The sequence below is a fragment of the Mytilus galloprovincialis genome, chromosome 6 (genome assembly GCF_965363235.1).
Source record: "Mytilus galloprovincialis chromosome 6, xbMytGall1.hap1.1, whole genome shotgun sequence".
Lineage (NCBI taxonomy): Eukaryota > Metazoa > Mollusca > Bivalvia > Mytilida > Mytilidae > Mytilus > Mytilus galloprovincialis.
The window spans coordinates 84,897,378-84,921,346 of NC_134843.1; the positions used below are offsets into that span (position 1 = coordinate 84,897,378).

At 31.2% G+C, this 23,969-nt stretch overlaps 1 protein-coding gene across 3 annotated transcripts in view; it reads right to left on the reverse strand.

The window, feature by feature from the left end:
• Window positions 1-2,770: 2,770 nt before the first annotated feature.
• The window catches only part of LOC143080550 (nephrin-like), an 81,508-nt gene continuing 60,309 nt past the window's right edge, over window positions 2,771-23,969 (reverse strand). The window contains exons 5-16 of one of the 3 annotated variants that reach the window (XM_076256438.1): window positions 22,716-23,012; window positions 21,245-21,589; window positions 18,815-19,126; window positions 16,781-16,888; window positions 13,843-13,861; window positions 13,438-13,517; window positions 12,558-12,579; window positions 10,154-10,227; window positions 6,555-6,573; window positions 4,170-4,243; window positions 3,754-3,772; window positions 2,771-2,883 (exon numbers count right to left, since the gene is read on the reverse strand). In XM_076256438.1, the coding sequence (XP_076112553.1) occupies window positions 4,174-4,243; window positions 6,555-6,573; window positions 10,154-10,227; window positions 12,558-12,579; window positions 13,438-13,517; window positions 13,843-13,861; window positions 16,781-16,888; window positions 18,815-19,126; window positions 21,245-21,589; window positions 22,716-23,012 (1,346 nt within the window). In that variant the 3' untranslated portion in view covers window positions 2,771-2,883; window positions 3,754-3,772; window positions 4,170-4,173. The remainder of the gene's footprint in view (window positions 2,884-3,753; window positions 3,773-4,169; window positions 4,244-6,554; window positions 6,574-10,153; window positions 10,228-12,557; window positions 12,580-13,437; window positions 13,518-13,842; window positions 13,862-16,780; window positions 16,889-18,814; window positions 19,127-21,244; window positions 21,590-22,715; window positions 23,013-23,969) is intronic. The other 2 variants (XM_076256440.1, XM_076256439.1) reach the window with 2 other exon arrangements.

The following is a 23,969-nucleotide window of genomic DNA, read 5'->3' on the forward strand; positions in this document are numbered from 1 at the left end:
ATAAATGTAACACATTTTAAGAGAGATAAATCGGAGTGAACCAAGAGTTAAACTAGTAGAAAATTAAAAGCGGTAAGCAATTATATTTTACAATCCGTACATAACCTATTGAGTGGATAATTAGTTTAGATTTACACCGATAATTAGAATGTATAAACTAAAGAAAATAAGAAAAGTGTGTATGAAGTAGGAGCTTCAGACACAGCTTTAGAGTTTTTAACGATTTGCTTAAATTGTATTAGATATGATCAAAACTGAATGGATTCCTAGAGATAAATATATAAAAGCTTACAAATTTAGTAAAATTTTGATTTCGAAGATCCGGGTGTTTCAGATATTAATTTCAAATAATTTGATCTGTTACGGTGTTCATTCATTTGTGATTTATTTACCGACAGAAGAAATATGGTGTTGTAGTTTGTTTTAAAGTTTTTTACACCTGGTACATTCAGTGTTGATGCATTTGCATATGATTGGTCAGCATTTAATAACTGCATTAGTATGGATAGTTCCTACATGTATAATTATTTGATTGATAGAGTTATTTAATTAATTTTATACTGCTGCGTGCATATGCGAAAGCAACAGCTACATTAGTGGTACTTAAGTGAAAATCAGCTGTGAATTGTTTACAGTACGAATATTAATGCTGCTATATAAAATATTTCCGTGATTAGAGAAATCAAATTCAGTTTTATGCAAGGATCAGACGAATACAGCATTTTTGATACGCAACCATTTAACAGTAATTTGTTAGATTTTATTCGGTCTGTCTACTAATAGTAATTTAGAAGGTATATATTTAAATAAGATACACTTATAAGGGTATGGCACACAGTGTGTACAGTTTATTCGTGAACAATATAGCTGTTCTGTGACATAATATACAGTATTATGATGGACTTTGTATGTAATTTCATGAGCTATGTTGTACCATAGATGTACAGTGTAGCAGTGTGGTTAGATGTTGGTGTATGTAGATATGAGATATGTACATGATGTATATATGTATAGAGTTTCATGAGTTGTGTTGCACAGTGTAACATAAAGTATCGCAATGTGGTAAGAAGTTTAATTTTTCACGTGTCGTTAGTTTACGGAGAAATAATTGTATGCACAGTACTAGTGTATAGTTTTTATAAGTTTAAGATACGTGATTATTTTAAAGCGGAAATTTTCCTCTGATACTATCACTTTATAGGCCGGTGCAGACAGGGCAACATTCAAGTTTCATTCATATTATGAATGTACAATGATACTTGTATATATTTTTTTAGATAATACACGTCCGAGTACATTTATGTCTGGCGAGACGTCTTGTCGCATTGAATCGGATCCAAGTTTCCAGTTGACCCCTTTATTAGGTTTATTTGGTTGTTCCTAGCCGGCGGGGTAGTTCCTGAGTTATTAATTTATTCAGTTATTGTGTTTACATTCATGTCAACCATACATAAGTTATTGTTTGTATATGACACATGTATGATTCACATTAATTTAGTCAAGTTGTACCTAATAGCTCATGTATATATCCTGGTTTCGTTTTGGGAAAAATTGTGGTCTTTGTTTTTTCATATGGTATATATATATGAGATATGTATATGTATAGACTTTCACGAGCTATGTTGTACAGTGTACTATAAAGAATCAGTGTGATTAGAAATTGATGTATGTAGATATGAGATATGTATATGTTTTGACTTTCATGAGATATGTATATGTTTTGACTTTCATGAGCTATGTTGCACAGTGAAACATAAAGAATGACACAATGTGATTAGAAGTTGATTTATGTAGATATGAGATATGTATATGTATAGATTTTCGTGAGCTATGTTGCACAGTGTAACATAAAGAATCACAGTGTGATTAGAAGTTTATGTATGTAGATATGAGATATGTATATGTTTTGACTTTCATGAGCTATGTTGCACAGTGTAACATAAAGAATCACACAGTGTGATTAGAAGCTGTATATATATATGAAGAATGTATATATCTATAGAAGTTTAATGTTTATCTAATTAACATACATGTATATATGAAGTTTTTGATTGTTTTTTTCTATTTGCAGAATCAATGGAAATCTTATTCTGAACTGTTTCATTTCCTTTGTTTCGATGTTACTGCGAGCAACTAATCCTATATCTGTGTTTGTTTTGTTTATAGCCTATTGAATTTAGAGATTAAATACTTTAAATTCGGACGAGCAGGGCGAGGGAGAATTTAAATACATTTTATTTCGTTTGAAATTGGTGTTTTCCCGTTTGCTATTAGTGGTAATTATTTATAGATGGGAACAAGTATAACTAGTTCTGCAACAGTATGTACTATTTATAGAGTTTGATGTCGGGTGTATAATGCACGAGGAAAGTTTTGGCGGTTTCTACGGGTGGGATTTAATGGTACTATATAAAGTTTGGCATTTAAATGTAATATTATCGAAGGTGATCGCAGTTGCGTCGAATTGAAGTTGGTCACATTGGTATATTGACAGTTGCTGCTATGTTTATTACATACGTACAGGCGTTGGAGGGATAACCGAGGAAAAAGAAAAGATGCGAATGAGAAACAATGTTATATGTCATGGATTTATATGTCAGTGGTTTGAATCGAAGAAATATGTACAAGAAAGTAAAATAAAATATTGTATCGCAAGAGAAAATAATATGTTACTGCGAGCAACTAATCCTATATCTGTGTTTGTTTTGTTTATAGCCTATTGAATTTAGAGATTAAATACTTTAAATTCGGACGAGCAGGGCGAGGGAGAATTTAAATCATCATGTATTTATATTCAATTATTCTAAAAACAGTGCAATAAACTTTATCGGCTGTTTTAATAACAATAACAGTTGACTGTTCTATCTTCCATGGTACCTTTATCTGAAAATAAATGAAAGAATCGCATTCACATTCACGCATTTAAGCTATATTTGATTTTATTGGCACATATTGGAGGTTTTTGTAAACATTATGAAATAACCTGAGTGACTATATAATGCTTTGTCTCTATTGAGATATATTATCATCTTAGATAAAAAGTAACCTTTACATTAATGAAGAGCACTCTAGATATTTATACATAAAGTAGAATATTACAATACATCTCATATTGTGAATTGCATGAAACTACAATAATATTCTTTATATAAAACTTTAGAGGTTTTGTACCATAAAGAGAATTAAATTAAGAAAACAATGCATTGAAACAGTCACAAAATAAATTTTGTGATAATAGAAAATGCTATGGTAATACAATCTGTAAACACGACTGATTTTATTACTTACAACAAGATGTCGTTAAATGAAATTGGATATTTTGCATTGAACATGCTTTTTAATAACATATTTTCAAATCGCTGAAAGCTTCTGAATTATTAAAAACCATCATTCTGCATTGACAGTACTAGCGTGGTGTAAATTAGATTGACCTATTCAGGCTAACGCCCTTATGGTGTATTTAATAATTACAAAATCAAGCAGATTTTTTTAACTGTCGTAGATACTGTTATCTCATTGACTATTCTTTTTTATTACTTAAAGATGGAACAATTCTTTCATTTTATCTTTTTTTGTACTTTTGTCTTTCGTTTTTGCTAATGTGCTTTGTCTTTGTGACGCGGTTCAAAGTTTTCGAATCCAGTAGTTTTACTTCTATCTGATAAAAGATTAAAATTAAATTTCTGTAAATTTCTATAGTAATTGCTAGGACAAATCTTTTTCTCGAACGTAAAAAACCCCAATAGTACTCACTTTCTCAGTTGGCTCGGTTCTAAAATGGCAATGAAATTTAATAAACCACTGAGGATAAACACAATATTTTTATTATTGAAATGGTATATATCTTGAAATGAAAAGTACAGGTTTTTCTTTTCATCTGGGTTTATATATTTGGAATGAATTTAAAAAAATTATAAAATGGAAAAATAACTGTCGGCTCTAATTAAACTCAACAACAACGAAAACAAAAGCAATGGAAATAATCTTTGTATATTACATGCGTTCGAGGCGCTGTTCTTGATTAACCTTCAACAGAAACACTCAAATCCAAAACTTGGAAAGCTGAGTATTTACAAACAATTGAAGAGCTATATGATTACATAGGACCTAAACATAATTGCAAATTTAAAAAAAGGTTAACAGTAATGATTTCATAGTTTTACAAATACCTTTCTAGTTTTTCAATTCAGCATAAATGCTTGGTTTATCTTGAACATTTAATGCTTCGTAATGGCTCAACGAGCTAAAAAAAAATTATTAGAAAGTGTAAGATAAATAAATGACTAATAGTAACATATAAAATATAATAAGTACGTGTAACTTTTTTGTTAGTAAGTGTCAGTTTCTAATTGTAACAAAGGCAGCTGTCCATGAAGAATCAACAGCCAAAGATGGATATTAATTTGTATCATTTTAATGCAAATATTTTTGTTTTTGATTGAATTACCTAACAAAGTAAAATTGCAACTGATCAACTTAACATTTGTTATTCACAACTAGACGTATTCTAAAGATAAACTATCATGTGTCTGAATAACATAAATGGTACCAATTTTAAAGCATCATATGCGCATTGTATATCTTTTCGGTGATGTTCGAGGTCAAAATATTTGAATATCCAAAATCTAATACAATGTCATACCAGTTATGATGAATATATAAGCGACCTTCTCTTGTTAAAATTTTTTAGCAGTTTACGGGAAACTTGGTCGTACGCACAATATATTGATATCATTTCTTCAGTTATTATTTTTTTTTCTGTAGAATCAAAAAGATGAATGAGTATCATTTGTTAATTCAAACTCTTACAAATAGTATTTATATGCACCAGAATGGAAAACAAACAGTTGTCTCATTGGCAATCATACCACATCTTCTTTTTTTATATGGTATTCATCTATTGTTTTTTATTTGAAAACAGCTGAATAAAGATAGTAATAATCTCAATGTTAATTAGATTAAAGAGATTTTAATTAAATAATATATGCAATTTTGAAAAGATAACCTTGTACAGAATTCTACAGTGAAAAAGGGTAAATTACGAACCTATTTTAAATTTAAGGATACTTTTAATTACGTGTTATAGTATTCTTTTTTTTTTACATAAGAAAATGCCTGTACCAAGTCGAGAATATGACAGTTGTTATTCATTCGTTTGATGTGTTTCAGCTTTAGATGTTGCCATGTGATAATGGAATTTCCGTTTTGAAATTTTCTTGGAGTTCGGTATTTTTGTTATTATACTTTTTAAAAGATATATCTAAATGTAGTACAAAGTTTTGAAAATAGAAAGGACCCCACACAAATGAGAATTAGTGCTCATAAATAAGTTAGTGAGCATGGTCGTTATAGAAAAATTGACAAAGATCAAATAATTTGTAAATTTTGTTCTTTAAATCTAATTGAAGATGGATTCATTCTACTTTGCAAATATGATATAATTTCAAAAATCTAAATACAGAAAACAGATTTATTTGGCTTTTTTCTTGTGAACATGAAGAAATATGCAACACTGTGGCTTTAATTTGATAAAATAAATGTTGTACAGTAGGAAAACAACTGCAAATGTTAAATCTGTATTACCATAAGCATATTCGTTATTATTTTTTTTTTATTTATTTGTTTTTTTTTTATTACTTCTATCTATTTGTAATCATTATATGCAACATGCTCTTTATGCTACTATAATTGGTTGACTAAAATATTAACTTGTATTCGTATCCATATTCGTATTCGTGGTAAAATTGTGTTATTTTGTATCAAAGCAGATCACTTTCAGATGATGAACACATTTTCATTAGTTATGTATTTTGAGGGTCGTGATGATTTGTGTTTAGCAGGATGTATTGATCTGAATTCGTCAGTCATATTCAGTTCATTTTTGTAACGCTCTGTGAAATTTGGTTTTGACGCTCCACTTCAATATGTTATGTAAAAAATGTTTGCTATTCGTTCTTTATAAATGTTTCATGGGTCAATAGTGAGGTTTGAATTTCAACATAAAAATCGTGACCATTTAAATTTTGCGATTTTGATTTAAAAATGGGGATTTTTGTCATTGTTTCATACAGTTTTTATATTGTTTAAATCTGTTTGTACACTTTTAGCTGATTTATTGATAATCATTTGAATTTCTCTCAGTTTCTTTAGTAGATTTGGTATGATTTTGTAACTCATTAACCTGCGTTAGAGTGATAATATATATAGTTTATCGTCCGGTGCTGTAATTTCTAATCAAATACACCGCCTCCATTTGAAAGTTTTTGTATATAAATGAAGATTGGTGGTTTCATTCACATTGAGATAACTGTCTAGCAGACATTCAAACAATTCGTTGTAAACAAGTACCGACAATGACGTCAATTAAAAATTGTTCAAATAAGTAGGTTTGTTATTTCATGTACACTATATTCACTTGTGCAATACACATCGTTTCGAAATCAATTCAAATATCCTTCTTTAATGCCAAACTTTATGTCAGCAGTTACGGAAAATGATTTAAGATATGCAATATAACATTTTCAGATGTAGATAAATATCATAACGGCACTTACGTTTTAGATGACGTTTGACCTGAAATAATACAATTTCATGATATATATGACACGGTAACAACACAGTATACATGATCTGTCGGATTTAAAATCAATAAAACATCAACCCTTTAACGGAATAAGGTGACCAACTAATATGTTTATTCTACGTTGGCCAGAGGTATAGGGGGAGGGTTGAGATCTCATACAAATGTTTAACCCCGCCGCATTTTTGTACCTGTTTCAAGTCAGGAACCTCTGGCCTTTGTTGGTCTTGTATGGTACTTTAATTCTAGTTCTTTTATATGTCTTAGAGTTTTGTGTAACGACCATTTTTAAAGAATTATAACACATTTTTGTTTAGGGGTCAGCTGAAGCCTGTCTTGGGGTGTGGGATTTCTAGCTGTGTTGAAGACCCATTGGTGGGCTTTGTCTGTTTTCTACTCTTTGGTCGGGTTATTGTATCTTTGGAACATTCCCATTTCCATTCTCAATTTTATTATGAATGTTGTGAATCCGGAGCTCCTCTGGACTAACCGTACACCAGAAACGCTCAAAACGAAATATCTCAAAGTCAGGCATGTTTATAACTTGCAGTTGAGGAGATAAATAACCAAATGGGTATAAATCAAACAGCCAAGATTATCTACGGTTACCCTTATGGGTCTGGTGAAGTAAGAACCTACCTTAAAATGAAATCAGACTTTCTGACATTGGTGCTCCTTTTTGAATTAACCTTGCAAAACCAAAACAAGAGGCTGTCACAACAACGGCAAACCGGATTTATTAACATTTATTTGTGTCCTGGCAATAGCACAAGAACCATAACTGATGAACGGTGAAAGTGAAAATCGTCAATATCAAATTTGACCTCTATTTTGTCATCAGTATCAACATATTAAAATTTGAAAGAGCTTAGGTTGAATGGTTCATGAGTAAATGCAACAACATGAATGGAAACGCCATTGTTTATCATTCAAGAACCATAACTCCTGAACAATAAAAGTCAAAATCGACATTTGAACCTGACCTCCATTTTGTAATCAGTAACAACATATTACATTTGGAAAGTTTCGGTTGAACAGTTCATGCGTAAATGCACGGACACGACTGGAAACACCATTTTTCAATCTTTCAAAATCCATAACTCCTGAACAATAAAAGTCAAAAACGTCATTCTTGAACTTGACCTCCATTTTGTAATCAGTAAAAACATATTAAAATTTGGAAAGCTTCGGTTGAACAGTTCATGCGTAAATGCACAGACACGACTGGAAACACCATTTTCAATCTTTCAAGAACCATAACTCCTGAACGGTAAAAATCAAAATCGTCATTCTTGAACTTGACCTCCATTTTGTAATCAGTAATAACATATTAAATTTTGGGAAGCTCCGGTTGAACAGTTCATGCGTTAATACACGGAAACGACTGGAAACACCATTTTTCAATCTTTCAAGAACCATACCTCCTGAACGGTAAAAATCAAAATCGTCATTCTTGAACTTGACCTCAATTTTGTCATCAATAACAACATATTAAAATTTGGGAAGCTTTGGTTGAACAGTTTATGCGTAAATGCACGGACACGACTGGAAACGGCCATTTTTCGATCTTTCAAGAACCATAACTCCTGAACGGTAAAAGTCAAAATCGTCATTCTTGAACTTAACCTTCATTTTATTGTCAGTAACAACATATTGAAATTTTAAAAGCTTTGGATGAACGGTTCATGAGTAAATGCACGGACAACATTTGGTTGCCGCCCGCCCAACCGACCGACCGCCGTACATCCCCAAATCAATAACCGACATTTTTGTCACAAAAATCCGGTTAAAAATTGAAAGGAAAGGATGTGTTGGTACCTGAACACGCGAGGAGCTATAGCATTACAAGCGTCTATAACACAAAATAGGTAAATTCATCTAAGGTCAACTTTACATTAGACAGGTAGATTCTTAGTTTCTTAATATTTTGTATAATGTCTTAATAAATAAAAAAGAGGATTTAAAAGAAATAATGTCATGAGTCATGTTAGAACCGAAGCGTGGACTACTGAGATAATGACAACCTCGGGTACAAACTGTATTCCACCCGCAGCGGTTTGAAATTATAATAACTTCAAAGCACTCTTATGAATACTCAAATCGAATAAAGCTAAGGATATATGAATATCTTAAGTTTGTTGTGTAATGTTGTTTGTCTTTTTGCTTGTTTTGCTTTGTTTTTATTATTATTGTGCTGTATACTGAGATAATGAATCTAGTGTAGCCAAACGTGCGTCTGCAGTATAACATTATTAGCGTGTTATCTTTGAATAATTTTAAGACCATAAGGTTCTGGCCATTGTCAGAGACGTTTCGTCTCCGAAGGTATCAACAGCCTATAGTCATAAATATGTTCAATTTATGAAAATATATTGGTTATAAACTGTTGAATTATTTGAATCACTAAAGATTTTCTAACCCACGACATTACTTGCCTTAGTCATACTTTTAGAAATTCGTTAATCGTATTTGATTTGGCCTTCTAATTGCTTTTATTTAGAGCCAATGATGAGTCTTATGTTAACGAAATACATGCAAAGCGTATCAAATTATAAGCATTGTATCATTGATGAGTTATATTGCACTGACAATCTCTTTTTTCTCTTTTCCTCTTTCTAATAGTTTCTTAATTTATTAAAAATAAAAAGAATAAGAATTGTTTGTTACAAATCATGTCAGTTGCAAATCTTTAATTACTGAGTTTATGATACACGAAGGGACGAGCATTCGACCAGCACTGGCATCCACTAGAAAATGAATTAACATTATAGAGGTGGTTCGTGCGATTTTACTTGATGAATCTTTATCAAGAACGCTCAAGACAAAATATGTGGCAAGTACAAACATAGAAAAATCAGAACTGCCGCTCAAAACAAAACAAAACCAATCCCAATAAACAACGTTAACACTCCTTACAGTATAAATGAATTCTCAATCATACAATTGTATTCAAATCGACAGTTCTTGTAAAGTTTCAGAAAGCATTTAAATTTGCTAGACGTTTTAATGCAGGTGGTACCTGGATGACGTGGAATATTTGTAACTAAAGTTAACTGACTCGAACTTCAGTATACAACGTACAAACGAAGCACGCACTGGAAAAACACAAATAAGTAATGGGCGTCTTAAATAAGAATTTGTGGTATATTTGAAAATGAGACAACAAAATTTTAGGCAACTTATAGTAACCATACGGCCTTCAAAGATCAGCATTTGCCAGGATAAAACTCATCAACAAAAGAGAGCTTTCCTTTGATGTATTGGTTATGCTCATTGTCTCAGGGACATATTATGTTCTGGACATTCAATAAGTCTCGTATGATACAATGAGACATGCAATAATTTGCAAATACATTTCATATGAAAAACGGATCTTGAGATATTTTCATGTTAGCAGTAAACTATACTATACGTCATTTCTTCTATATCTGAAGTTACTTTCTACGATTCTACAATTGAATGTCTCGTTGGTATTTTCCGTCTCTCTTTTATAAATTACATCTACTGTTTTCATCTTTTAATGATCCTTTGCACAAAAGAAAAGTTTGTTCAATGACATTCTATCATACACACCTATAGCATTCTCTAAATCATCATACACATTGGGTGCGTCTTTTGTGCCCAGTGATTCGTAGGTTTTATTAGATCTGTAACACATATTGGATAATCATTATAATTTATTTTTAAAATTCGATTAATATAGAAATGTCAATTTCAAAAGTTCAATATGAGAAACAAAGTATTTTTCAAATAGTGTGCGTAATTAGAATTTATTATGAAGCTAAAAACAATAAAATATACGTTTGTTTAATGCAATACTGATAGTTTATTCATATTCAAAAATGAAAACAAGACTTTATAAATTTCATGCGTCCGGAGCGCTTTTCTAGATTACCGTCAACTGGAAAGCTCCAAATCGAAAATTTGGTATCCAAAGACGTAAAAAAAACATGTATTTTACAAAATTGCAAATTATTTACCGCGTGTATATGATGTGTTAATACTGACTGATGCATTACTTGCAATAACCCACATAGGTCGGCCAAAACATTTTGTAAAACAAATAATGTTTTGTTTTTCTTATTTGTGCAATTAAAAAGTTTAAACAAAATTACCGAACTCAAAAAGGAAAAGTCCATAAAAACTGACGAAATCAAACATTAGTTTTTATAACCCAACGGAACAAAAACTAACTGTCATATTCCCAACTTGAAATAGGCATTTTCCAAAGAAAATAGTTGGTTAAACCTGGCTTTATCATAAGATTAAACGCCTTTTAAAAGGAATATATTGGTGTATAAACTAGACCAATTCACTCACAAACAAAATTATTCCTCTAAAAATGCATTTAATCCTAATTATTCTTTAAACTTTGAGATAAGGAATTTAATTTCCCCACTTGCAACCCCTATCATACGTAAATTGTATATATGTGTCATTAAATTGGCCTATCGTTTTGTGATTATTATTTAGTTTAACGATGAACGCGAAGTGAAAATGAATATTGTAAACGACGAGCCGGTTTGTGTTATTATCGCCGCCATCTTGTTTTCAACGTCAACGTCGTCTATCGAAAAATAAATAACTTCAAGAGCCACAACCGGAAGCCCTCTGGACCAATCATAAAAATGTATACCGTAGTATGTGAATCATATATAATAATTATAGCTAGCTAAACCTACCACTAGTATGACAGTTGTTAGTAGTTACGTAATATTGACAAAATTGGGTGAGCAACAAACACAATATGCAAATGTGACAATAATTGGGAGCCAACAGCCAAAACTGGGCAAACATACATCACAGACGTACAACACAACTGACTAAACATTCTTACAAACATATAAATAAATGTAACAGAGACGTCAACAAGACGTTTTTGTAGTGGATAAAACTTTCAGTATTTAGTATATACTTAATCCATAAAGTACAAAATAAGAAAATTGTAAAAACAAGTGTTAACAAAATGGAAACTATACTGTGAAAACCTTTTTCGTCCGAATAGTACCTTATCTGCACCAATGTCCACCCGGAACGCCCAAAGCAAAAAACCCGATTGTTGTATGAATGCATAATTGTCAAGCCATGTCGTGAGTTATTCAACAAAGAGGAAAATAATACTTCAGTTAAAGATTCAACTCAGTGTGTCAAATTACATTTTTAACATAACATACATAACATACATAACATTACAAAAGTTCAAGTTTTCATCTAATCTGATACCATGAGAAATTCTACTACAAACGTTAAAAAAACATAATTAATTTCGAGATTAAAGATAAATGTGCCCTGCTAATTACAACCATGTACAAGACGCAATCGGCTGATTTACAGATCAAACGATCGTTTTGATATTTAATGAACAGACTGTGAAGACATGAGACATAGACGCATCGTAACGCTCGATTACTTTCAAAAGGTGACCCTAAAACCTATATATAGTGTTGCTTTTCCTATAAGTATGCTTGTGCATTTATGTGCCAGAAACACACTTTTGCTAATGAAGTACTGTAGTTTGAACATGCTTAAGCGTAATGCAATAATTAAGATATTTACACACTTTATGATTAGAAAGAGGGTATGATACTGTTGAAAATGGAAGTCGACAATTGGAAAGTTAAAAATAATCACGTGTGTCGTAGATTCAAATCTGAAGTCGTCAACATCAAAGAAAAGATCATAAAAGCAAACCTTCCACTTAAGTTGTATCCTTAATCTGAAGTTCAAATGAATATGGAGTTAAATAGAATTTCAATTTAAACGAATTAGAACTATTGAATGTAATAACAAGTTAAAAGTAATTGTTATGGAAATATGGCTAAAATGAATTTTCAAAAATATATGAAATTCCTTTTATAAAAATGAATCAAAATAATGTAGAGTAACATAATTTAAACGTTTGGTTTTTTTGTTCAACATGGGTGGATCATTTTCTTCGATACGATTGTCAAAGTAAATTAATTATTTTATACTCAACTGTTTATGCTCCACATCTGAAACTGTAACAATACAATGTTAATAAATAGATTTACAGTAAAAATATATAGTATAGTGTGGAAAATAACAGGGTTGTGGGTTTAAAAGCCTTTTTGGTTTATTAAACCATACACCGGGTTTTTTGGGGGGATTGTGTTGGTCAGTCATTAGTTTTTTATGTTGTGTTTTTGCATACTGTTGATTGTCTTTTTGTCATCTTTTGCCATTCCAGTTTCAGTTCGTTTTTGACTAATGAATTCGAAAATTCCTTTGGTATATTTCGGCTGTCTTTAACTTATAATGATTCTACCAATATACTGCTTTAAATGAATAAAAAATGTGTAAACAAAACTATACTATCCAGGTAATGCGATATTCTAGAGTTTGTGCTTCCCATCATAATTTTATTATTAGAGAGTTGCTGTTTAAACGGAAGCTTTTGAACAACGGTTTCAAACGAAAGATGAAGTCATCTCTTCAAGAGTTTTACAGACTTCATCATGGGTTAGTTGACCGTTATGAAATATGTGTGTCACAGATTACCACAGGATGTGTTCATATATTTTGTGATCACAATCCAATCCTTTTTTTCTCGATTATCACATCGGCGATTGAGACTTTTCATCAGATCAAATGTTGCATGGGTAATACAACAAGTGCCACATGTGGAGCAGGAATTGGTTAACATTCCTGGTCATCCTAGTTTTTTCCTGGTTATAGTGGAGTTCATAATATTAAGTCAGTAATTTCCAATGTAGTTGTTTTTTTCGCTTATTCATCTTGTTGCTGTATTTTGATAATTATTGTTTTGCCATGACTAATGAGTTGTAAATGTTTCCTTTATATTATCCACATCTTTATTCATCATTACACTAACTTACCACATTTATTTTCAACTTCTTCGTAGTCATCTCCTTTCGGTATGTCCTGGAAGCCAGTGTTTTCATAATATTTATCATTTCTTAAAAAGAATTAAGCAATGATAGAAAAAATAATTTCCCACTGTATAGCAAAGATTGAATTACAATAATTATATCAACATATATAGCAATATTTAAAAAAGAAAATGAAATACGAAATTTTATAAAATATCATTGAACTGGATTTCATATCTTATTTATTGTCCACCTTGAATCTTTTCTGTTATTATTTATGATGATAAATGATTTAGGAAACAATGATGATGATGATGATGATGTTGATGATGATAATGATGATGAAATGAACTAATGTGAAACTCTATTAGTGCGGTTTCTACTCATTTGGAAAGAAAATAGCCTACTTACTGTTCTGTTAGATTTTTCCCTGTAATTATAAACAGCATCACAATGTGTAATTGCAAATTGAAATAGTACCAAACAATATTAGAAATTTGAAAACCTATATAATAAATAGAGAATATCATATGACTTTTTCAATATCACACCTGTGTTAACCCGAGACACCAATATAATGCCAAGAGCTCTGCTCGAGGAATAATATTGGTTGAAGGTTGATACGGTGTGTGATTTTGGAAAAGCCATATCGTATACACTTTATTATATACATGTACAGCTAATCTCTCTTATATATTTTTCACGATCCATGACGGAATACATATAAGGGGTTTTATAAAGCTTTTGTAACCGTGACTGATATAGATTACGTGACGTCGTACAGATAAGGAGTTTCATTAAGCCTTTGCAACCGTGACTGATGTCGATATCATTATGGATGACTGATACAGGACGAGTGTCATCAATTGTTGTACACAAACAATTTACATGTATTCACTACTAAGTATATAATAAATGATAATAAAGGATGACAATGAGCGTAAGCTTTCTGACTATCGAGAGACAATAATCTCAGGAAATAAACAACATACTGAAGAAACTGTACATTAAAGTCACTACTGATTTTAATTTGGATGTCCGTTTTTCATGTTTATTACGATTCTGTGTTCTTTTCGTGCCAGTACTTTTATTTTATTTTATACAGTAACCTTTAACTCTATCAAATAATCAAATATTCTTAAAGATAAGCATATTTTATTATTTGTTGGAGTTAATGGTATAAGTATAAAAAATAAATCAATAACGGGCACGAATAGAGCACAAAATCATGATAAACATGAAAATCGAACATCCATAAGTCAAAGCACGGTTTCCAATAAATGGTGAATCAATATATTGTGTACTTTTTTTTTTAAAACGATGTTTTTCGGTATTTTAGAAAAAGGATGGTTTCTGCCTAATATCTATAAAAGATGGAAAAATGAAAATAATACCCAAACGTCATCAACTAACGATAACTACCAAATGTGTTAAATGTTTAAGTAAACTTAAGTTTGAATTTTAATCAGGAAAAATAATAACCTTAAACAGGACATCATTGTATGCATTGAAGCACATTTCATTGAAACTTGGTATCGCCGTGGTTGTTTCTTCAAAAGAAAGATCTATCGTTTTGAAAGGAAATTACTCGAAGGACGTATGTTAAAAGCTTTATTTTTATTGATATAAGAAGATGAGGTATGAGTGCCAATGAGACAATTCTCCATCCAAGTCACAATTTAAAAAAGTAAACCATTATAGGTCAAAGTACGGCCTTCAACACGGAGCCTTGGCTTACACCGAACATCAAGCTATAAAGGGCCCCAAAATATTACTAATGTAAAGGCATCAAACGGTAAAACCAACGGTCTAATCTATATAAAAAATGAGACACGAGAAACACTTAAGAACCACATCAACAAACAACAACTATTGAACATCAGATTCCTGCCTTAGGACAGGTGCAAACAATTGCAGCGGGTTTAAACGTTTTAATGGTACCAAACTTTCACCATTATCTGAAACAATAGTGTAACATCTCAATATAAAAAGACACACTATAAAATGTCAACTGCGATATATCAATATTTCATTAACTTGTTATATCCTTTGATGAAAATCACCTTATTTACAATTTCTTGTTCCTGTTTGCGGAATATAAAGCATATATCTGATATAAATCAATTTTTTAGATGTTTTTTTAATGCGAATAATGCGACAGGATGAGTATCGCAATAATAAGAACTCGCATTCTGATATCAGATATATACACACAAATGTAACTGTATGCAAATATTCTTTTAATTGCAACAATTAAACTCGCATGTTTGTCCTTTCTTCAAAAATCGCAATTATCAATGCACGCATTTGTTTCTGAAATTACAGTAATAATAGCCATACGATGGAGCAAAGGGTATTAACTGCTGAGAAATTGAGAGTAGACGATTGGAAAATTGAAATCATTACGTTTTTTCATAGATTTTAGTTTGAAGTCGTTTATCTGTGTCAATTTTGGGAAAGTTCAAGATATGATTCAAAAGTAAACCTTCTCCGTTATGTTGTATCACCAATTTCAGCTCACATGGATATATGAGATGCAAACACTCATAAAATAATTTTGCATAATACAGTGAAATATTTTAGCAATGTTAATGTTAATAGAGAAATATAGATTCTTACACTGCAACAAGCGTATTACGATATTTCTCCACTCGAGACAGTTAAATTTTTTATTTAAAGCGCGAGGCTTGCCGAGCCCTTTAAATAATAAAATTTAACTGTCGAGAGTGGAGAAATATCGTAATACACGAGTTATAGTGTCGGAATCTGTTTCTCTAATGCTTTTTATCGTTCTTTTTCAAAGATTTGCAGAAAATTGTGCTCTTTATATGCGACGTCATCAGGCAAGGTCGCCTTTTTTCATGACGTCACAATAGGAAAATTGAGAAGAAAACAAAACATTTTGACGTCATAATCAAATTTCGACTAATCATTTGCCGAGAACAGATTTTTCACTAGTGAGGAGAAATATTTTTCTCACACCGGTCAGGAAATGTGAAAATAGCACAAAAATTAGAGAAACAAAACTATGACAACTGTGCCGTTAATATCAGTGTGTTTCCTGTCAGAAAAAAAGATGACATTTTATAATAGTGTTTAAAATGTCCTGTACCAAGTCAGGAATATTGCAGTTGTTATCAAATAGTTCGTGTCTATGCTTGTTTGAGTTTATTACTGTTGCACTTCAGTGTTTATGTTAATCCTTTGTTTGACTCTTATAGTTGAAGGTTCCCTAGATTTTAGTTTGTAACCCGGATGTGATTTCTCTCAATTGATTTATGACTTTTGAACAGCGATATACTACTGTTGCCTTTATTTAACTTAAATATATGTTTGACTTAGTTTATACCTTGGCGCCTTTTAAATAATATTATGGCTATAACAGAAACACATGCAATCACTAAAGTAACAAGAACACCTGATACGGCACCAATGACTGCACTTGATGTTGTTGGTTCTGTAATGATAAATGACAAAATTGTCGATAAGAAGTTTGATTTGATAAATTGTACTTTACAGTACCACCTTCAACAGAAGTATACAGTTTAATAATTTGCCATCAATCAAAGCTTTGTCAAATGAATAAATAAAAAAAAAGACAAAATACCAAGTCCACAAAAAAAGGACAATACCATGGTTAAAAAACGGCGAAAGGACAAACAACAAAACAAACATCACATAGAAAACTACAGATTGAGAATTTATTTTGATGGTCATAACAATGGAAAGCGCCATGACAGCATAGATAATAATACAAATATTTGTGCTGATTATTTTATGATTTATAAATTATTATTTTTGCGACGGCTCTTTTAAAAGAATAAAAACAAAATGTGTTTTTTTAAGTAACTTTGAAAACAAGTCAAAGTGTGCGCTTCTGCTCTCTAATGACTCTCCTACTTTAATAATTGGGTAAAAACGAATTTGATAAGCCATGTGTAAGTGGTGAATCTGAAAACGCATCAAACAATAGACTGATAATAACTTCCAAGAAGCTCTTAATTGTAGTTCCTAACAATGAACATTTCATACAAATTCATTATGTGTTAGAATCTATAAGAAATCGATAAACAGGACATTGGTGAGCGATGAATCTGAAAATGCATACGACAGGAAGTCTGATAACAAATTTCAAGAAGCTATAGCATCTTTGACAAATTCGTCAAAGACTTCATGCATGCCAACAATGTGTTAGAATATATAAGAATTCGGTATATTGGAAGTTAAGGGTCATTGAATATGGAACTGTATTACACGGAATCATTTTCACATGAAGACTGTTAACAAATTTAGGAAGGTCTGATTTGTAGTTCCTGCTAAAAATACAGCGGGATTTCATGAAACGGACGGACAGACAGACAGACAAACAGACGAAACAAGTATACGCCTCCCGTCGGAACGGGGGTGTAATAACAATCATTTATCATTATAGCGATCATAATGACTTACTATTTAATGTCAAGTAAACGCATTTCAGGTATTTCTATATTACCGTGTATTTACCTTTGGTCTTTTTTGGGTGGATAATTTTGTTATATCATGCTACTCGCTTGATATTTAACTATCGTTCGAAACTAAGGACAATGTAATGTTAACATTAACGACGTCATATGCAAAATAGCGATGAAGAGATTATCAATAGTATTTCGATCAAATTGTAGCTGAGAAACATGCACACTCTCGTTTGAAAAACCATCGATAATCTAAAAGTACAGCATTTACGTTCCATAGTTCTACTTTTAAGTACTTATTCTTATTGTTTATAACTTTGATTTATAATTTTGATATAGGGGTATTTAACATAGATAAATAAAATCGTATAATAAAAAAATAAATATATGCCTTTTTGTGCTTCTTTGATACATATTGGTTTATTTTTATAGTGATTAAGTTTAATTCATACCACAATGTTGACTGCTGTACCCCTATTTTTGACAATTGTACCTTTTATGTCAGTTCGTTTTGTTTACGCATTTATGTCAATATAATGAAATTTGATGCTACTGTCATACACGTGAGAGGTTTAACTAGCTATAAAATCAGGTTCAATCCACCATTTTCTACATAAGAAAATGCCTTTACCAGGTCATGAATATGACAGTTGTTATCCATTCGTTTGATGTGTTTGAACTTTTGATTTTGCGAATGGATTAGGATCTTTCCGATTTGAATTTTCCTCGGAGTTCAGTATTTTTGTTATTTTACTTTTTATAATTGGTGGTATGCCGGTATGAAAAAAGAAATATAACCATCCCCTATGACAAATAATTGTACATTCATATGGGTGGACCCGTCTGCGATGCTTAAAATGTATTTGCGGTCTTATGGTTAAAATAATTGGTAATCTGATTGGATAAAGAAACGAAGAAAGAACATGTTGTACCTGCATTTTCAGTAAAAATAATCAGAACGTCTGTAACATTACTTCTTTTCTCTGCTGTATTCTCAGCATACATTTTCAGTTCGTAGGCTTGTACTTCCTTTAAGTTTCTTAATTTATACGTTCTCCGTCTCTTTAATTCGTTGATATCTTCCTCACCAACTATTACAGTAATCCACTCCAACAATCCTTGGACTCTGTATTGCATGTAAAATGTTTGTTTATATCCACCACTTGAACGTGGATCCCATTGAACTGTTACACTTGTGGCTGCTGAATCTGTCTTGCTAAAATTTCCAGGTGTTTCTGGTACACCTAAAGGTTACATATAAACATACATGTAGATTACTATCTCTCGTAGTATGTATAGAAAATGACAAAGCAAGGCAAATTAATGTGCATTAGATGCATAAGTAGTTCGAATCTCACAAACCCCTTTAAAACCTGAGAAAATCGTATGATCTGCGAAAGGATCGCGACAGTATGCTAGTTCCCTGCTATGAATGTTACGGCCGCCATGCAGATCCACACTCAGTAAAAATATGATAATCGGGAATAGGGCACAATGAATATTTTTGAGGTAAGACACCTGTTTAGGTTAAAAGACCACAAAATAATGTCTCTAATGTGTTAAAATATGTATACGTCGTTGCCACATTGACAATTTACACACAATTATAGTTTTCATCGTTTGTAAACTAAGTTTCAATTAGCAGACCGTCAGTTTATTACGTATACTATGGTTTGCAGACTTAAATGTATAGTACATGTCCGAATTGTATATCTAATTAATTCAGTATTGTCTACTTTGTTAAACCATTATCGTGAAATTTGTAAAAGCTGACTATATCTGGGAAGATAAAAACGTTGCATTCGAATTCGTTCAAAAGGCATGAGGAAAGGTTCGACGAGGCTTATATATTTTCAACACTCAAAGATTATGTTTTTGCAACGTTAAGCTGTGTCGTGATTATACCGATAGTGCCCGAGCAGATGACAAAATGAGATTCATGAAATATCTGTTCCCGACTTTGGTGACAACATATATATAATATTTTATGTAACTTTGCTTTAAAAAATTACTGAGAAGCATGAGTTTCGAATCCCGGTGAGGAAAGAACAAAACATTTGTGAAAGCAAATTTACAGATCTAACATTGTTGGGTTGATGTTTAGACAAGTTGTATATACATAATGTACACAGCCATGTATCACCATCACTGCTAGTGATCCGATGGTTAAATCTGTTGTAGAGTTGTCACTGGCTCGGACGTAATCAATTATAATAATGTTTGTATGTGGGTGTGTTTGTGTGGTTGTGCGTTTATATGATCGTGGTTTATAAGCATATGGATTTGGATATAAGTATATGAAATACATTTCAATTACCTGTCGCATTTTATAATTACTATTCGATTAATTGTATTATTAGGGACTAAAACTACTTGAAAATTGTTTAAATTCATGCACTTTATGTCTATTTCTTATAAGTGTAGTTCTTAGAACATTTGTTCTTTATCTTTATCTGAAATAAAACTACCGCCTTAAATCTTTTTCATTTTAAACACATAATAGCATTAGTGGGTTCGAGGGTATAAATCCATTTTTTTTTAAATATGGGATTTCGCTATACTATAAATGAACTTTATCATATATTTAATAGAAAAATAAAAAAAATAAAATGGTGTCACCGTTCATTTAAGCTCACAATCTGCCTTCAAAAGAAGCATGCATTTTTGTTAAGGTATTTTTTTCTGTTGAACTGATTAACGAAATAGGGGTAATATCGAAATAAAAAAAAAAATTAATTACAGAAATCGATTAAATTTGACAACTATTTAGTTTAAGTACAGCTTATTTGATAACAATAATAAAAAAATATAGGTCACCGATGAGTTAAAAAAGATATTTTCAATTTGTATTTTTGCACCAAAGTGAGATAATTTGGAGCTTTTTCAATGATGTAAACATTTGAAAAGTCATCTAGGGCAAAAATGAATTGATGTTTTTGGTTTGTTTTTTAACCATATCATAAAGAAACTCATAGTTTTATAAATAAAATTTGTAATGAAAAGAACAATGTTTGAATTGCTGAAATTTGTGTACCCTCGAGCCTCCTTAAGGTAAACTTTGAAACAGCAGATGAAGGTGGAACTGACAGACAAAAGATTCAACTAGAAAGCAGCTCCAGTAGATCCTGAAAACACAGATCACAAAGTCTATGTCTTGAAAACATATGGTAATGTATCTGCCGTTACAATAATAAAATCACAGATCTTCAAATCGTGCACAATCATTCATTTTACAAATGAAACCCTAAACCTTAGTTCTATTATAGAATACTTGTTTGAAACCACGTCAGTTACAAAATTACGGTTAACTTCATAGAAATTTTTGATATTTGTTAGTTATTGATCTTGACTAATATACTTACTAGATGATTCCAAAGAAAAAGATTTTATTATGTTTCCAAATCCACTTGTAAGGGTTAAAGTATAAATGGTGAAGTCCTCTGCGGTCAAGCCATATACTCTCAGTGTAACACTATATCCCTCTAGTTGTACTTCTTTTCCATGAAAATTATGACTGACAATAGTAGGATAACTTGACGATTCGTATTTGATTAAATTTTGTGTTGTTATTGGTTTTCCATTTCGAGTCCATCCAAAACTGGTGAATTTTGGTAAACTATATACATTGACAGATATATTAACAGCTTTATCAAGTTCGCCAAAAAATTTAAATCTTTCATTGGTGTCTGAGCTAAACACTGGTTGGGCTACAAATTAAAACCAGATATTTGAATGAGTATTTACATCATATTAATTGTTTACAACCCGTTTAAATGTTGAATAATTTTTAATGTGTTATGTATAATACACTACCAATGCACTTTTAATAAAAATCAGAAGATGTGGTATGAATGCAATGAGACAACTCTCTAGGCAACCATACGGCATTCATAATAAATCAGAAAGAAATACCATATAGTCTTTAGCATACCTTTATGTTAAGGGCCGGAATATTTCTCCATTATTTGACTTTTTTAGGAGGTGGGGGATGTAATAACGCTTGTGTAATATACGTTTGAAATGCAGCTATACAATAATTTACATCAAAACAAATATAAATCATACTTTTGGTATTGTTGGTTACAGTTCCATTGACATGATGTGTGTCCAACATTTGTGCTTAGATGTAAAATTCAATTTTCAAAAGTGAGATAACTAGCACTGTTATGTTTAAATTCGATAGCAAAAGTTTCAGAATCTTGCTTTGTTTAGGAACTGTTTTGCCTCGTATTACTTATTAAAATTACGTCATTCTTAACCTTATCTACATTATGCAATGTTTATGAAATAATACGTTTTCATGAGTATATGTCAAGGCAACATTACTTAACATATACGTACTATCAAGCATAAAGATAAAGCAATTAGTTAATCTTTAGAAAAGTGAGTAAATACATGTATGATATAAGCGCATTTCCATAACAAAAACAAGTCTTCATGGCGAAATAATCTCTTGGATTTCTCGACAATTATTCAAGCTTCTTGCAACTGAATATATATCCTGTACTTGTAAAACCATTTTGGAAAAAAACCGTAGTAGATTTAAAAAAATCCATAGATTATGATATAATATCAGTAAACAAAATAGCTTTTATATAAACACTAATTAATATATTTATCATGTCACAAGCGCTTTACTTTTACCTGGAAATTTTTTTACACGAACAGCAAGTAAAATCAATTACAGCAGATGACCATTGCAGTGATATTTCGTGATATAAAAGACAATATATAGTCTTGTCAATTTTGTTTATATATTTTTAAAAAGAAATTTTAATAATGTACTAGGGCAAACAAAAGAATATGCTTATACTACAAGATACTCGACATTACCATTTACAGTCATAAATCCAGATCCCGTCTGTTCAAACCCACTGTCCTTGTCTTTAATACCATTACTTGATGTACACACGTATTCACCAGTGTCCTGGTGTCTTAATAATGGTGAAACATCTGGTAGTTTCAAAGTTTTATTTCCATTAAACTCTCGTATAAGCTCTCCATATCTGGACTTTTGTTGCCACTTATGGTAGATATAATAGTCTGGGTTACCATTATGATTACATGTTACTGTTCTGACGGCATCATTCTGTGTATATGTAGGACTGTTAACTGCTATGTCTGGAGCATCTATGTAATAAAGAAATATAATAACGATATCATTGATTATGTGATTATTTGTAGACGCTAATATTGCTGTATGCATTCCAATGTTTTGATAATCAACAACAGTACTACCATTATATTGATGGGAAGTGTGTTAACCTAATGTATCCCCTAAAGTTCTTCCATTTAGAATTCGGCTTTTAGATGATATGCAAAGCTCTAATTCACGTTTTCCGGATTCATCAGTCTTAGTATTCTTTTTAGTACAATATCTCCTATAATGTACATTATCTGCCAAATATGAATTAGGAAGTATATTTTGTAAACTTTTAACATAATCAGATGAAATAAAATCAAAATCATTTTCAATAATATGGACATTTAGGTCCCCCATAATGATAGTTTCCCCTAAATTTGAAACTTACTCAGGTCTTGTTCTATCTTCTCTATTGTTGGTACCTCACGTTTTAGAGATTAAGAATAGCTAGACTGTATTGGTGAGTTGTAAGCAAAACAGACAAATTGATCAGATGAATGTGAAACAAAAGTTTTACTTAGTTTTGCCCACAAAACTTTAGAGCAATTACTTTTATTAATGTAATTCCTTTACTAACATTAGTTCTGGCATATAAAGCCATGCCTCCATGACTAGCTTTACCTTTCCTGGGATGACCAACCTTTTTTAATAAGGTATAACCTTTCAGACATATATTCCTTATTATCAGCCTTTGTTTCTAATAGGCATATACTATCTGAATTTATATTTTCACAAAAATCAGGGTCATTAAGTTTTCAATATCTATTACCATCTTCCCTGTAAAACAAACCATGAACATTTCAAGAACTAATTGTTAATTTATTTTTTAACATTCTTTGCATTATAAGGGATTCAACAGAAACCTTCAGAGTTAAAATGAGGGATTCATTTTATCTTTTTTTTTAATGTGTATCCTTTTAATTTTAAGAGAAAAGAAAAAAACC